The sequence below is a fragment of the Crocodylus siamensis genome, chromosome 1, assembly GCF_052110815.1.
Source record: "Crocodylus siamensis isolate JL-2025a chromosome 1, ASM5211081v1, whole genome shotgun sequence".
In the NCBI taxonomy this organism is placed as follows: Eukaryota; Metazoa; Chordata; order Crocodylia; family Crocodylidae; genus Crocodylus; species Crocodylus siamensis.
In genome coordinates, this window is record NC_143395.1 from 10,146,197 (window position 1) to 10,163,816 (window position 17,620).

Consider the following 17,620-nt stretch of genomic DNA (forward strand, 5'->3'; position numbering starts at 1 on the left):
AGCAGCCGCATCTACACATGCAGCAGACTGTGCAATTGTTACTGTGTAGTCATTTAGTACTCGCATAAGCATTATTGCGCAGTGCTGGTATTACTGCGCAGTACCATCACTGCACATATTTTCCCAATGCTTCTGCACCATAGCAGTGAGCTACAGTACATTGCTACTGTACCATAATGACTCATGTAGACACACTCAGTATCACCTTATTGCGCCATTAATCTTAATGTTACTACCTCACAGAGTAAGGTTCTACTTTAGGGTCAAGACCCCCATTGATTTCAATAGGCCAGAATATTTCACTGGATAAATATAAAGGTAGATATGGGTTTTCTAAATGATGATCACAAGTACTAAGGTCAAGGTCCACGGTCAGATCTAAGCAGTGCAATTGTACTCTCCTTCAACTGGACTGTACATGTGCAGTGAGCTCTCTGAGTTCACCAGCTTCTCAGTGTGGTTTCTGCTGGAACCACTGCTTCAGTACGGCTCCAGAAACATAGAGAAAAACACTGCTACTAATTATCCCTGTCTCCCCCTTTCCCCCTACCTTTCTATTAAAACAGAGCCACTACAGAGTGGGTCCCCCAGGGAAAATGATGTGCCACCATAGCTAATCCCTGTTCTGCTCCACTGAAATGAAAAGCTAATGTTATGAATGGCCAGTTACCGCAGACATTTTAACTACCCATGACAGTTTTCAGGACTGAGCACTGATTTTGGGTGACTTCCACTTGGTCTCTCAGAAACAGGCACCCTAACCTTGAGGAACCCCAAAATCCCTGGCCAGCTAAGAGTACCAAGTGTGAGATGGCTCTATGATACCAAAGCTGTTTCCACCACATCTCCCCAAGTCCCTAAAGAAGCAGTAGACTTCCTTGATGTTAGACCATGTCCTCTAAAGCACCCAGGGACATACAGAATGAAAAGCGGAAAGCTGGTGAAATAATCGTTGGCCAAGAGAAAAGGAACAAAACTGAAGCAAGCAGCCAAGATAACATTGTCCATTACGTATTTCACGGTGCTATTGTTTTCACAGTACAGTGGTTCCCTTAAAAATTGTTTCTTTCTATTATGCATCAACAGAGAAGTTAAAAAGCATTCTTACTGGCAAAGTGTCTCTGTGGTGCACTTAGGAAGCAGCTAAAGCTCTTTGAACGGGAAAGAAGCAAGCACAAAATCAGCCCTGCAGTTACAGCACTTCTTTGTAAGCAACCTTAGGTCAAGCTGTAATGGCGGCATGCACTGTAGCTCCAGCGCAGAAAAACAGCTGAGCAAAGTATTAAATAATACCCAAAAAACGGTACTGTTGTTTTCTCTGAATCATTTAAAAACTTGAATGATTTAACTGTTACTGACTTGCAACTCACTAGTTGTCACACAGTGGTGAAAGTAACCATGTGCTCTTGTCATTGCTCCTCTGGTCTTCCTTCTCTTTTCTCCTCCACTTGTCTATGTTCATGTCCATGTCTTGTCTTATTTAGATAAGAAGCTCTTTGGAACAGGGATATTATATTAGCACTCGTGTATGGTTTTTGAATCAGGTGTGAGCTGGGCTTCAGGAGATAAATGTGACCTAATGTTTACCCACTTACATGCAATGCTGTGAAAATCAATTCAGGTTCAAAGCTCTCTGAGATGCCTTGGTAGAGGGCTCCATAGAATAAAGTTAGAGTATATACCAGAGACTCTACTGTAACCCTAGAAGGAAGTTTTGAATTCTAGCAGTTACTCCAGAGGAACAGATTTGTGGCATAGAAATAATCTGTTTGGGGAAGTAACATAGCATGAAACAAACAAAAAATCTCTGTACTTTTGTATTATAAATAGGGATGCACTACGTTCTCAGTCCATCCCTATTCAGTATCTCATTTAGCTTTGAACAACTAGTACAAGAAAACAGTTTGGAGCTTTTGTTCAGGGTAAAAGTGAGCAAGTGACAATCCAGAACTCAACAAGAAACCAGTAAATGAAAACTGGATATCTACAGTAATTGCCACATCAGGATACATGAACCACTGAAGTAAGAAACCACATCCAATGGTATTCATAGTGGGATATTAAAGCTCTTTTTTTTATTTTCTGTAGCTGACAAAATTATTCTTCAGAAAGACCTTCCCATTGCAGTTCATGATGTTTTTATTCTTCGTAGCGGTGAAGGAATAAGCAAGGTCTGACGCAGTGGTGGAGCAGGTTTCCATCTGTCTAGATTTTTCACCTCATTCCTTTCCCTTGCTAATTCCTTCTGTTTCTCCTTTACGTGATAGGGAACACTGAGGACAGGAGAAAAGCAAGTGAGGCAATAGCAAGGTTTCTTTGTACAAGTGGCATGACTATCCAAATCACTCCATCTAACAAAGTTGGAACATTTTAACCTCTCCAAATACAGATCTGTGTAAAAGATCCAACTAAAGCGTTCCTTTTACTAAGATGTCTTCTAAAAAAAATATGAAGTCTATTATCTGTTGAATGTTATTCATGATTTGATATTTCAAAAGGAAAAATATGAATTTAACACATTTTTTCCCGTGTATCTCAAAGAACATCAGTAAGTGACAAATGCCAGAGACTCCCCAGTCCCTGTGCCTGTAGAAGGATGACTGTGCCCAAAAACTTTCTAAGAACTTTTTTCCAACTACTCAGTTGGTCTTAATAAAAGATATCACATCTATCCAAAGATGCTTGCCTGACAAACCAGATCCCCAGCTGCTGTGAAGTGGCACAGCTATTGGTTTAATTTGTTACTCTTTTTGAATTAAGAGCAATCAAATTATGCCAGCCAACAGGTGAAATGGATCATTTTAACCCACATTGTTAAGGAAACAAATGATAAAGTTATAAATTATAAAAATAGGTTCTTTATAATAGGAAGTGTCATACAATCTTAACCAGCCTCAGTACCACTAGCTCGAATAAGGTACCTCTAGTATCAGGGACCTCTAGTATCTCAGATATTGCCATATAACTTTGGAAACTCCTCATCCCCAAGGGGCAAACATTCAGGTCCATTGAAAATACATTTCAATTGACTTCAGTGGATTTATGTTGTTCTACACCTGATGATGTAGCCTGGAGCATCTTAGAAGCTCCTATGTAAACAAGACCTCTAAGAAACCTGCTTCATCAATTATTAAAAATCGACTAGGTGATGTCAAAACAGAGGGGTGTTTATTTAACCAGAAAAAAAGGACTACTTCCCAAGGAGTTTCCTTCTGGTTTGGGCTGGGCACAGTAAAAATAGGGAAAGCAACACAACTGAAAGACACATAGGGCACATCCAGAAGAGCGTGCACGTGCCTCTTGCCCTGCCTCAAACTCCTTTGAGATGGGGCAACAGGCACATGTGGGAATGAAAAAATGTTTCCCACACTATAACTTTGCAGTGTGGGGAGAAAATGAGACCCCTGGATATCCAGGGGCCTAAAAAAAAATCAAAGTTTAAAAAAGCAGAGCAACCAGAGGCTGGATCCTCCATGGAGACACTCTGGCTGCCAGAGCATCTCTATAGTAGGCCCTTGCCCTGGCGCTGAAACACGTTGCTGGCCAAGCCACATGTTTCAGCACCAGAGCTCCAGTGCCTGGGACCCAGCCCCAGCCCTGCTGCCCCCCCCCCACTGCCCTGTGCTGCCAGGGGAGGCTCTGCCAGGAGGCCCCGGTGCCCCCCCACCCCTGCTTCTTAGGTAAGCAGAGGCTTTTTTTCCCCATTCTTTTTCTGTTTTTTTCCTGGGGTTTTTTTAACTGACAGTGCTTGGGTTGTGGGGGTATCCTTGGGGGCCTGAGGGTGCAAACTGGGGAGTGAGGCTGGGTGGGGCAGCCATTGAGGGGTCTGCAGCAGCTGGTGGGGGATGGGGCCAGGTGGGACAGTAATTGGGGGGCTGGAATGGGGCATGTGGGCCTTGCAGGGGGGCTGATATCCCTGTGGGGGGCACTTGGTCCCTGGTGGGGGGCCATACCCCTTGTGTGGGGGCCATATCCCTTGTTGGGGTGCTGAACCCCTTGTTGGGGGGCGGAACCCCTTGTGTGGGGGCCGAACCCCTTGTTGGGGGGCTGAACCCTTTGTGTGGTTGCCAAATCCCCTGTTGGAGGGGCTGAATCCCCTGTTGGGGGGCTGTAGCCCTTGTGTGGGGGCTGAATCCCCTGTTGGGGGGATGAACCCCTTGTGTGGGTGCCAGATCCCCTGTTCAGGCGTGGCGTACTCCTTGTGTGGGGGCTGAATCCTCTGATGGGGAGCTGTAACCCCTGTGTGGGGGCCATTGCAGCAAAATATGTATTCATGAATTCATGAAACTCGTATTTAGAGTTCACTTTATTATTATGATAAGAGACTTGCTTTAACACTGTAGATATATCAATAAAACATTGTCCAACTGATCACTGTCTCTGTCTCTCTCTTTACAGTGGTCTTTTGTTTTACTTGTGGAGGAACATGGATTTGGGGGTATTTTACAGAGTAACTTTGGGATTTTTTTATCAGGGATTTTTCAGTTTTCCAATAGGGAACACCAGAATTCCTGTGAGGGATGCCAGTGGCAGGACCCTGCCTGCTCAGAGCTAGCACCTTGGACCCAGCTGTCTGTGGCTGACCTCCTGGCATGGGGCCAGGAGGACGTGCTTTGACAGTTCAAAGCAGGCCACCACACCCAGAACATCTTCTGGGCAATAGCTGCCCAGATGGCTGGGCAGGGGGCACATGTGGCACTAGTTCTGCAAAGAGGCCAACCCTGCAACCACAGCCCACTGTCAGCTGGTCCAGAGGGGCAGATGCCTTTACTAACTGTGCAGTCCCCATCTGGGTCTGGCAGGTGGCAGCAGGTCACAGCCAGGCAGCAGCCCCCACTGCCAGACTGCTTCAGTGGGTAGAGGATGCAGGGAACTCTCAGGGCTGCTTCAGCAGTCCAGCTGGCACAGGGGGTAGTGTCCCCAGATACCAATTGGCTGGGCCCCAGAAGCTCCTAAGAGCTAGTAGCCCTAAGCTACTTGACAGGCCAGCTTTTTATACTGCTGGGGCCAGGTGCTGGCCCCTGCCTCTAGCTCCCTCTGGCAGCAGATCCGGGAGCCAGGAAAGTTCATTTTGCCCCAAGTCATACAATTTGCCCCGCACCAAAGTGCATTTCTGAGCATGTGCACTGAAGCAAATAGCCCCAGCTCAAATTTGTACCACTTCTATTTGAGCTGCTGCAAGCGCACGTGTTTGCATGTGTGGATGCACCCAGAGATGCCTACCCTTGAACTTTTGCCCATAACAAGAGTCATGCACTAGAAAACTTGTGCACATGATTTTGTTGGCATGCATGTATCGTTTTCATGAAGTTTATACAGCAACAGCAGTTTGTTTTCACAATGGGTAATTTGCAAATGTGGAAAGATGTGTTTTATGACCAATGAATTAAAGTGTTTACAAATCATTACATGCAAGGAGAACTATCAGCATCTTTGCAGCTTCTGTGGGGTTCTTAAAATGTATCGAACACCAAAAAAAAAAGCTCAAAAAGGAGAAAACAGAGCTGCTCTTGGCAGTGTCATCCAGAATGAAGTCCTGAGAGCAGACTGTTGACAATAACACTTAGCTTTAACTGCAATCTGGTCCTAAAAGTAGAACTCTTTGCCCAAACATTTTAATATTTATTTTATTTTTTAATACTATTTGAATTTAGTGATCATGAAAGGCACCAGCTTGATAAACTTAGGGGATGAAGGTCCCATTTTACCCAGATTCAGCAGAGGCAGCAGCATACGTGGCTTGATGAACTCAAGGGACTTCCATAGTCATTCAAAATCCAGGGGATATTAGAGCTGGATTTCTCTGCTCAGCATGGCTACAAGGTTGCTAATGAATTGTTTTTATTCAAGTTTTGTCCAGAATGTGTTAAGCTACAGGCTGGCAGGCATTCATGTGTGCACATGCACATGCCTTCTCCAGCTCCCCTGCTTATCTCCCATCACCTTCTAGAAACAGCCATTCATACCAATATCACTGCATTCATGCTATGGAGATTGCAGCTATACTACTGCAGTATAGCTACAATAGCAACATTGTAGCTATACTGCTACTCCTGTAGTAGTATAGCTAAGGAGACACACAGGCATGTCTACACGTGCATTTATGTGGCTTAAATTTACTGCACAGTAATTAGTTATGGCCAAAGACAGTAACTTGTCATTTATTTTGCCAAAGACTTAAGTCAGGGGACACATTAATAGAAGGGCAGAAACGCAAGTCCCACCGGAACTCAGGGAGAGTACCCTCCCCCTTTTTCTTTTTTCATCTGTCAATATGATTAAAGACAAACAATATTCTTATGATATAGTGGTGACACTGCTTTTCCTGAGTAATAGATTGCCCAGGCAGCACCAGCCAATGGCGACACCTGTCATCGTAATCCCTATATTAAACCCACCCATTCAGATATTTGAGTAAAAAAATTAGCTCTTTTTAGAGCCCTAGCATGGAGCTATTGTGCCATGAACTGTGCACACCTATCCTAAGGAACTGTGCTCGCCTTAAAATGTTTACAGACTAACGCCACAAGACAATAACTAGTCTGACAGAGCTGAGGAGGCATGAATTTCAAATCCCAGTTAAGGAGCACTACTGTAAATACGGTACATGATAGGAGCAAAGAATCATGGTTCTTTTTATACATAACTAAGGGTTTAGGTGCAGCATGTGTTTACCCCAGAGTATTCTCAATTTACTCCTTAGGCAAAATGTAGCACACAAATATAACACAGCATTTACTCCAGAGGGACGACCTTAAAAATTCTCAAGGAGTTAAAATGTTCTGTAGAAAGAAGAGATTCCCTGCTACACTTCCTGAGTTAGAGGATGTTTGCAGGGGCTCAATATATCCATGCACACACTAGCTGCTTATTCTTATGAAACCCAGTTGGACTTCTCCAGACACAAGACCTTATTTACACCACTTAAATCCATTGATTCTGACTGAATTACTCCATGACTTTTCCAAGGGCAAGAATGGTCAGAACCCAACCCCATGTATTCATAGCTGTCGCCTGTGCTTCAATGCAGATACTTACCAAGGAATCTGTGGCAAATGCTGAAGAGGGATAAATGTATCTACTCTCTTTTTATACTTTTCACTGTAAAAAAAAAGAAGAGAGAAAAAGAGAGAAAAGGAAGAAGAAAGAGTCATAAAGCTACTAAATCTTTCTATAGAGGCATGTCAATATTTGGCTCCCTTTCAGTAAAATGTGTGTGTTAATATTCATTAAAAATACTGAATTCCAAGTGTACTGTATTATAGAATTTTATCAACCGCTTCAATTCACACATTAATAACCAAATCCATATGTCTTTTCCAGATAGCATATTCCTCACTGTTATTGGTCTATTGGGATGTGTTGTCCATACTCTACAAGAAGCAATTTTCACTCTGTATTTCATCTTGGATCTGGAGGTTCTCTCTTTTACCCAAAGCACATAAGCACCTGGGCACTTGTAAATACTCAGCGAGCACCACTGATTTCAATGGGATTTTTCAGAGGCTTAAAGTTATAATAGGTGCTTAAATCCCTTGCTGAATCAGGGCTGAAGTCTCCATGAAAGCCATCCTGCTTATTTTGTCCATACACCTTGGACCATGTTTCAAGCTTAGCACTGCACTGCAGACATGTGCCTTCAATCTGGAGAAAACAGTCCTTCCTCACCACTACCTATATAACCTGGCTCTTACTACCCTTTCTCCAATTCTTCTTTAATTCTGACATTTTTTGTTACCATGTCTCTGTCACAGCATCTTTGGCTGTAATTAGGTCTGTACAAAGCATCGGTTGCTGATTCGATTCACTGGGGACTCGGCCCGATTCAATGGCCAAATCTCTGAATCCGAATCGAATCAGAAGACGTTTTAATCTCTCTGAACTGAATTGGAACCCTCTGATTCCAGGTCCAGCCTGTGGGCTATATGTTTGACACCATTGGGCCAGTGCCTCCACTCCCTGAAAACGTTTCTGGGCTTTTTCATTAATTATGTATCATCACCATGTAGTATATGGTGGCCAGGGTTTTTAAATCAAATATTGTTCCATTTCAGTTCCTGTATTCAGTAATAATATATTACTGATAACAATTTAATAAATGATTATGTATTTAACACTAAGAAATTGCACCCAGATTATGAACATACCATCCAAAATTCACCACTGGCCTTGTTGATCCGAATCTGTGAAAGTCCAAACTGTGTTCTGGACACTTGTAGCAGTTGTCACAAGGGGTTGCCGTGGGGATGCCATTTCTGCAGTCAATTTCTGACCAGGTTATAACAAAAAAAGAAATTATTTCCTTAACAAGCAAGGTATGCTGGATAAATCTGGGAGCTAGACCAAAGCTGAGGAGACTGAGGCTAGCAAAGCAAAACTGAAGCCCCAAGAGAGGCTGCAGCCAAGTCAGGGCTGAGGTCCAGGAGCTGAGGTCTCAGACAGTGGACCAGAGCTGAGAGCTTGGACAAAAAAAGAGGGGCAGGACCAGGATGCTTGTCGGGGGGCAAGGCCAACAGATGCTTGGAAGCCCAAGGGGGTGGCCCCTTAAAAGGGAAGCACCCCAAGGGAAGTGGAAACCCTCAGGTGTGAGACAGACCTAGAAGCAAGGACCAAGCTGGCTGGCAAAGGAATCAGAGGAGCTGCTCCCAGCCCCAGGGACCACTCCTCAATAAACCAAACCATAGCATCCAAGGTATGGCAGCGAGAGACTGGAGGTGAGGTGGGGCCAGACCCCAGAGGGGTGGCACACCCATGAGACCTGTTACAATAATGTAAGGGCAGGATTTCTTTCACAAGAAAGATCCTGGGTTGAAACCCTGAGAGATGGACAGTGACAGCACAAGCTTTGTCATTGTATCACCACCAGCTCAGGTATAATGTAGAGAGGGAGCCACCTGCAAGAGGTATGTCATGTCCACGCTATTCTATTTTCTAAAGGTCCAATAATCTCAGATAAGAGACAGGTGCTGCATATTTTAGGCAACAAGTATGGAAGTGTTACAACCTTGGTTATGCTGCTTGTACAGAGATTTTACTGGCTTTTTTTTACATCTTCCCTTTGTCATCATAGTTGATGTTCTCTTCATATAAGTAATACTCCACCATATTTTTATGCAGGAAGGCAGAGCCTGCAGTAGCTAAAACAGTAGATTTGTGACTCGGTACCATAGTGCTCTGACTCACCATTACATCTGTACAGGCTGGTGTGATGCCACTGACTTCAATAGGACTTTTGATGGAGTTAGACCAGCATACAATGGCTCAGCACAGTTGGTCCTGTTCCAAGCTGTACCCCTGACTTGATAATGTTGAGACCTAGTGAGCCAGTTCTTCAGCTGGGATAAGTTGGCATAACTGATGAAAGGAGCTATAGTGCTTCTCCTTAGCTGAAGATCAAAAGATCTCTGCCTCAGTTGGCAGTGCTTTAAGGCTTGCCAAGACTGCAGGCACCCAGGTACACTTCAATAGCTATAACATACTGTCTGGTTCCTGGATGCATGGTGTTATACATGCACAAAGCATTACTATGGTTATGCAAAGTTCCTCAGGGTTGTGGATGGAAAGGACCTCCTTGTTACAGCAGTCAAAAAAAGACACAGAGGCTTGTGACAGCTTTTGATTCTCCCTTGTTTTGAGGACCAACCTTGGTGTCCATAGTCAGACAAAACTGTCATGGACTTGCATAAGAGAGGCTTGACTTACATAAAAAAATAAGTTAGAAGCTCAGGTTTTTAGTTCTTCAGGGACTTCTGAGTTTTAAAAGAAATGGCTATTTATATGGCTACAAAATATATTTCCTGGGAAGGCCATCAACTCTGCATTATCTGTTAGGCAGATAGGCCAAACTCTTGGGGCACTCTTTAGCCAGCCCAGCTCTTGATATATCAATTAACCATTACTTATGAACATCCTGGTTCTTTTAAAACAATTAATTGGAAATGCTTGAACTAAATTAAAGATAAACTATCAACGGCATTTCTGCTATGTTCCATTATTGCCCTCACTGAATCTAGATTCCACAACAGCGTGTCGTCTATAGTGTTAAATTACCCTATTGCTCAAAAATATATGCTTAATTATCCGTGTCAAATGACATCGTCACATTTAATTATGCAAACTATAAAGCATCACTAATTCATGATTTAAAGCATTTACTTCTCTAGGATCTAAGACACTATATCTGGACTAATAACAACAAACACATTAGCTACAGTGTCTTTCTGTAGCCTTGCATAAGATTCCCTCTCAGTGAAGAGCAATGAGCTCCCCAGCCATTTGATAGGTTACTCCAGCTCTTGCTACTATTGACTTGAACAAAATAGACAGTGTAAAAATATATTTATGCTGTACAAACTGGTTTAGAAAACTTAGAGGGACTTTTAGTGCTCCAAGAGCATGTTCACACCTTTATCCTGGAGTGAGTTGGAGGCTTGTTCTCACTTCCGCTGACCCTTGTGGCCTCCTCTCCACTACTCTGCTTCAGCAGCGGGAAGGAAATGCAGAAGCAGAAACAAGAAAGCTGCCTGCTTTCTAGAACAGGAATCTCAAAATAATCCCTTCTAGCAATCATACTTACTACTTGTCTGCCCATAAATAGTTGGCTCTAATTATGGGCAATAGATAAAGTGGGATGGAGAGGAGCTGGAGATAGATTTCCTGTGATTACACCCTCATACTCACAGGTGAGCTGTGAACACGTTGCAAGGGGGATTCAACCCTAGGCCCTGATATTCAGCTTTGAGGCTTGGACTGCACTGCTGATGAGTTAAGAGACTGTTAAAAGAAACGGCTCGTGGGTTTGGACCTATGTCACAATATGCAAAGATGCCAATATAACTGCAAAGATGCCAATCCAAATAATTGATCCAAATAATGGATTGGACATACAATATGATTGTGTTATGAGACAGCCTTTTCCTTAAAGAATCAGGAAGTGAATAGGAGGAAGGGGAAGGTAGATGTTACGATTACCCTGTGCAAGATATGGACCAAGATGTTAAACCATGACTTGTTATTTAAATGAAGGATCTCCAATTCTGAGACACCTTAAAGAGTGTTGATTTCCCCCCTCACACTTCCCCACACACCCTGACAATGCTACACAGCTGCCTTTTGCAGATCTAACATTTCTAACAGTCAAAAATTTTTTTGCTTTTGAAAATCTTAATCTGGACACCTTAGGTTAGGCGCCTACACTGCACTTAGAAAACTATCCTGGTAAAGGTTAAGAGTGCACACAACTCCTGGATGCTTAGCTGCTCTACAACTCAAGCTACTTATTTAAATGCCTAAATATGGATTTAGGAGTCTATTTTAGCCATCCAGGTTTTAAAACATCAGTCTACATACACATTGTATGGCATGTCCTAGTGAACTGAGTACTGATGATTCTGTTTTAAACCAGCAGTTTGATCCAGATGGTATCCAGAACAAACCATTAATTTTTACCATCATTTTAATCCCAGTAGTAATACTGATCTATACCCCAGGACTAATATATATGAACTTTGGCCACTCCCTTTACCACGCTTGCACAAGTCATAATGAACCTGTGACTTTTTTCTCAAGCCACAAGTTCAATATATGAAGGCTGCCAAAGTCTTTTACGTAGAAGAGTCTTAGAATTAGCAAACACTCTAGAATTTACCATGTTTTTTTCTCCCCAAACACATTTCCAAGGTCCTTTCTGATGCAGAGGTTTTGTTTCGGAGGAAAGTGCCATTAAAGACGCATCGTTTCCCAATATGATATGTATAAAGACCAAACCGTGGATAAAAAGTCCATTCTAAAGCCAGTTTTGTCTTGTTTTCTGAAACAAAAGTCAAACACATAAGGAGTGGTGATGAATAAAGCATCTTCTAGTGGCCATTGTCTAATCAAAGATACCTGATTAGACAGACCTCTGAATTGACCTCATACAGCAATTACTATGATTCTATGCAAAAAATGCACAGTTCAAGACAGTGGACAGTTCTGAGTACTGGAATATAGATAAATGTAAAACGGTTGTATATTTTGGCCTCCTAAGCTATATAACAATGAACCAAATGTGAAACAGTACTAGCTCTCATTCCCACCCGAATTGCAGTTCTGCCACTGTTTAAATTAGCATAGTAGACAATCTCATAATATCATGCTGCTTCCTCCATTTACCATCCCTACTTTCTTAGAGGTGTCCCTGCTCTGCTTCAAACCTTTCTTCAATGCTCCTTTATTTCTGCTGATTTTCAGCCACTTATAATTGCTTAGTGCTGTAGACCCTCTGGCTTTGCATCTGGTTATACCAATGCCAAACAAAAAAGCCTGTCCCCCAGCCTCAAGGAAAAAAATCAGAGCCCAGACAGTCACTATCTTGAAAACATAATGGACCAGCTATCCTCCCTGCCAGGGTGTTACATCCCTTCACCTTTTTTTCACTTCCTGTCTCTCCTTGTCATCTGCTAGATGCCTTCTTTAGGCATCCAGAATTTGGCACAAAACCTTGTGGATACTGGGGCATGGAAGATGAAGAGGTCTGTATTTCCTCTGTTCAAAATGCCTAAGTTATTGTTAGATTGCTAGGAGCTTCCTTCTTGTTTTACTTGGCTAAGTGTTTTAAACTTAAAACACTTGTCTTGAGCTAAGGTTTGTTTGACACTGCAAGTAAAGTATTTCGTCTTGGCGCTCTTTACAGTTTACTCACGTGTGGGAGATTCCAGCAAAGCGATCTTCTCAGGAGACCTACTACACTGCAGAGCAGTTGCTGCTGAGTTAGTGTTGGGGAGTGGAGCATCCAAAGAGCCAGGAGTGGATAAAGAGGAAGGCCTGGACTTCAACTCCAGGTCAAGCTCAGGGCCATGGCTAATACAAAAAATAAAATGAGAGAAGGTCAGCTATTTCCTGGTAATCCCTGAAATGGAGCAGCAATGATGGAACAACTGTTAGTTTTGCACATACTTGGAACAACAAGAGTCTTCAGAGTGGATGCAAGGTCTGTCAAGACCGTCTTGACTTGCAATATGGTGAGATGCATGCTGGTGGCCATGAAGTCTGTGGTATTTCATTGTTTGGCTGCTGAGTTCAGGATGCTGGAGAGATTTGATGCCTTGAGGTCCTGGAATAGAGACACCTGATTGTTCATAACTCCTTTTTTGAGAGGATGCAACATTTCTAAAAAAATCACCTCCTGCTCAGCAGTAAGGTTGAGGCTCCTTGCTGTGATACTCTTCCAATGGGAAATACTTCTGGAGCAGGGGAGAGGTTTTATTTTTCTCTAAAGTACAGTGTAGATCCACTGATGTCAATGGAGATATGCCAGCTTACCTGGATCTAGCACCCAGCAACTAAAATCCAAAAGTTTTTTTCCCCCTTCAGTCAGCATGGGCAAATGCAATGTAGGTCTACTGACTTCAGTAGCATTATGTTGACTTGTACCAAATGATATTAAGGCCCTACAAATATATATGCTTAATTCCTTTTATCCAGCATGACACCTGAGGACATATAGGCAGGTGTTGTTTCAACTACACCTATGCATCTGTGAGTACCCATGAAGTCTCCTACTGCTTCTGCTAAAGAAACATCCTATTTGTGGTACTAAGAGGGCTGATCCTTTCTGTAGACCAGTTACTGAAGTGGGGAGGGACTGAGATGAACGCAAGATTTGTGTAACTTAAAGATCTTATTCTTTATCCCACTTCTCATCTACAAATCTCAGAGGGCTTTACATTATCATTACCCACATCTAACAAATGGGAAAGCTGAGGATCAGAGAGGGGAAGGGGCACACAGCGGATCTGCTGTGCCCCACACTTGTGGCGTGGCTGGATCTCTGGGCTCACGCTATTCATTGTTCTGCCACTGGCCTCTTGAGTGACCTTGGGCAAATCACTTCATCCCTCTGTGCCTCAGTTACCCATCTCTCTTATAAAGAACTAACGTCCTCCCAATAAAAAGGCACTGTGCAGGAGTTAGATATTTTGGTATAAACTCTCTTTTCAATAAAATCCCCACTGTGTTATCTAGTTACAATGTCAAGCCTCAGATCGTGTGTTCTGCCTAGACCTGAATTTAAAGACTTAAAATAAATCTCCTTATCTTTTGACTGAGCAGTGAAACGTTTTTTGTAAACATTTAATTTGGGGTCCATGTAAATGTTCTGGTCTGACTTTTTGGAACAGATAGTTATGCCATTCATTTCATGGGAAACTGCCAAATGAGATGCTTCGTTCTAGGGCAGAACCATGATACGTGTCAGCACCGCCGCGTTTCCAGCAAAACTGAAGCTCCAGGTCTTGCACGGTTCTGATGGCGGTGCAAGCCTCCCGAATCTTCTCCTTCATTTCAGACAGTCTGAAGCAGGGCATTGGGGCTTGTTATTATACTCACTAATATAACTAAAATAATAGAAACTAAAATAAGAAAACTAAAATAATAATAATGTTAGTTTATTGTGATTATAGTTTGTAGCAGGCAGTGGAATCAAGCAAATTTCAGGCACAAACAGTTTTTAAATGAAAACCCCAGCTTTTCCACTCTGAAGCTGGTGATAACAGGTATCTTAAGCTGCTTTGTTAAGATATTCTCTTAATGAGCTTTTATCAACATGGAGGTCCCCGTGGAAAGTTTTGCTCTTGATGAAACAACATTTCCTGACGAAGACGTGAGCTGTCATTGGGAGAATTCAGATCTGAGTTTTTGCAGTGCCTCCAAAGTAATCCATCGATTTACCTATCTCTACAGTATTTCTAATGTAGCAGACAGGTGTCTGGGGTAACTCTGAATATCTCCAATGCTGGATATTTTACATTCTTCCTTGACAGCTGTGTTCTGCCTCTTTACCCTTATTTTATGTATTTAATATGATGAGGCAGTGTCAACATGCATCACTCTGGTCAGCACCTTCCCTCTCCCCCCTATTATAACAGACTCCATAAAGTTATAGCGTAAAAGGGACTCGATGTTCCCCTGCCTGATCTGAAATGGGTAAGCATCGAGGAAGGGGTCCCGGCTAAGAGTCGCACTCTACACTCTATTCAACTACAATATACAATTATAAAAATACACAAAATAATAAGATGCAGTGTTACAAAATATAAGGTGCATAAAAGTCAAAAATAAGCTTGACTCTTCAAAATCCCTGAAGCCCAGGCTGTCCCTAAGGCCTTGGATGCACTTCAGTGACTGGTGGGAGGGGAAAACCCTAATGCCCTTGGGCCTTCCACAAACCCCAATGAAGTCTATGAACTCAGGGGCCTGCTCTCCCTGGGATCTCCCCTCCAGGTGCCCTTTACTAGCCAGGAGGAATTTCCCCATCCTGTGATCAGGCGAATGCATAGCAAATCAAAATAAGAGTCTGCATTTTTCCTAATATTTACAACGTCGACATTGGAAGCTTTTGCCCGTCACACACCAAAGTGCCTATTACCTCCAAAATGTTTCTGCAGCCTCGAGTATTTGTTTTCAACAGTATCAACAGACTTTTACCCCCTGATGTCCAGTTTAACTAGACATGTAACTGTAACTAGAATCACATCCCTTAATTGTTGTCATAAGCCAGGCCTGATTGCTAAAGGTTTATCCCAGGCACTTTCCAAATACAGACAGCCCCCCAATTCCCTTGAAGCAGAGGAGCAAAATCCTGTTTCTGCCATTGCAACCTGCTCTTGCCAAGCTAGTGAGGAAGTGAGAGAATGCCACCCTGCGGAGATAGGGCATCACTGCACCGTGATCACATTTTTGTCCTGTGAGACATAACCGCAAATTATACCGGTCTGATAAAGAGGTCGGAGGTCCAGATTCCTCCTCTTCAAAACAATTAAAAGCTGTTTCCATCAAGGACTCAGGTCTTCCTACCTGCACTGTATGGTGTCTGGTACAACAAGATCCCGACCCAGGGGGGAATCTTTGGAAACTACCACCATTCAAATTACTCACAGGGCACATCGACACATTCATTAACATGCCTTAAATACTGCGCGTTTAGTTGAGCACTTTCTTAATAAAGCACTAACTAAATGCACAGGACCTAAAGTTTCTGAGCAGTACCTGGCTCATGGCTATTTAGTGACGCTTACTGTGCATTAGCCTACTAACACTGCGCAGTAGGCTATTAGCACGGTTTTTGCCGTGACAGGCTACTATGCAGTGGTATTAGGCCAGTGCACAGATATCGTCTCATGTAGACGTGCCCACAGAATAACACTGCTGGGACTACACTGGTGTAGTGATGTTTGTTATGGCCCACAGAGGAAAGAAAAAGCCCCCCTAAGCTGTACCCATCTCTGAACCTTACCATCCTCCCCGCCTTCTTGTGACGTGCTGCCCGCAGATTGCACCATGTTATCTCCCGTGCCAGGATTTGGAAACCTAGCTCCGTTCCCAGTTACCACCATGCCTCTGCTACACCCGTATCCCTGTGCACTCTCGGGAGCTACTGAGACTGATGTGCAAGAGGAGCTGGGATGGGAGTGGGGGTCCAGTGCTAACTTCCAGCTGGAACGGCTTATTGTGTTGTCTCTTGGGTGTCAAGGAAACGGGAGATACCAACCTCCCCCAAATAATGGGGTGATCCCAAGAATCTGCTTCCTCCTCCAATTTATTATGGCATCTCCCACAAGTGGTGAAATTGCAGGCTCAGAGGTTTGGGCTGCTGTTGCCGATCACGTTCTTCACTTGTGTCCTCATAAACTTGCTGAATGCATCACAAACAACAGGGCATACAAAAAACTAGAACTGTTGGTTCCAAAATGATACCTTTTATTAGACCAACTGGGAAATTGCAAGAAAATTGTCCTTTTCTGCAAGCTTTCGGGATCAAAGTCCCTTCATCAGGCTCTGGGAAAAAGTATAGCTGGTACAAGATGGTAAAAAGTCACCATAGGTAGGAAATAAACTTCATTTTTGCACAGAGGAAGCTGAAGATAGAAGGCTGTCCCTCTGGGTCCATGACAGTGTCTTTGTGAGCTGTGCTGAGTAGTTCACAGGGAACAGGGAACACATGATGCACATCCCAAACTAGGAATGGCTCATTACTGGGTATGGCATTATCAGCAAAGCTGGCAGTGAGCCGGCTTATCGCTCTATGAGCTGGCAGTGCGATGCTGTAGCCAGTAGGGCAAATTCGACTCTGGCATGCATCAGTCGATCCATCTCCAGCAAAACCAAGGAGGTGACTCTCCCACTCTAGGGAGAGACCGCAGCTGGAGGACTGCGTCCAGTTCTTGGCGCCGCACTTCAACAAGGTTGTGGAAAACCTTGAGGGAGTCCAAAGAAGAGCCACCCGTATGATCAGAGTCTGAAAAGGCAAGCCATGCAAGGAAAGGCTGAGGGATCTGGGACTCTTCAGCCTGAGGAAAAGAAGGCTGAGAGGGGACCTGGTAGCAGCTTACTGCTGCCCTTGGGAAGTACATCAAGGGCTCGGTGAGCAACTGTTCACCACGGCACCCGAGGGGAAAACCAGGAGTAATGGCCACAAACACCTAGAAAATCGATTCAGGCTCAACACTAGCAAAACCTTCTTCGTGGTCAGGGTGTCCAGACTGGAATAAACTCCCCCCAGAGGTGGTGCAATCACCTCCCCTGGAAATCTTCAAGAGGAGACTGGACGGTCACCTTGCTGGAGTCACCTGACCCCAGTTGT

General features: G+C 43.6%; 1 protein-coding gene across 1 annotated transcript; it reads right to left on the bottom strand.

Annotated features, from left to right (window-relative positions):
- Nucleotides 1-2,128: 2,128 nt before the first annotated feature.
- Nucleotides 2,129-16,373, bottom strand: SPATS1 (spermatogenesis associated serine rich 1). The gene is made up of 7 exons (XM_090031357.1): nt 16,274-16,373; nt 12,937-13,093; nt 12,683-12,840; nt 11,648-11,809; nt 8,148-8,268; nt 7,039-7,101; nt 2,129-2,273 (listed from the first exon to the last, which is right to left on the bottom strand). The coding sequence occupies exons 1-7, from the start codon at nt 16,371-16,373 to the stop codon at nt 2,129-2,131; spliced, it is 906 nt and encodes a 301-aa protein (XP_089887483.1).
- Nucleotides 16,374-17,620: the final 1,247 nt, after the last annotated feature.

Coding starts and splice junctions, on each gene's coding strand:
- SPATS1 (XM_090031357.1), bottom strand. CDS start 16,373: ATGGTGGTAACTGGGAACGGAGCTAGGTTTCCAAATCCTGGCACGGGA. Junction 7,102..8,147: donor CCAGTGGTGAATTTTGGATG/GTATGTTCATAA, acceptor TTTTTTTTACAG/TGAAAAGTATAAAAAGAGAG. Junction 2,274..7,038: donor CATTTGCCACAGATTCCTTG/GTAAGTATCTGC, acceptor TCCTGTCCTCAG/TGTTCCCTATCACGTAAAGG.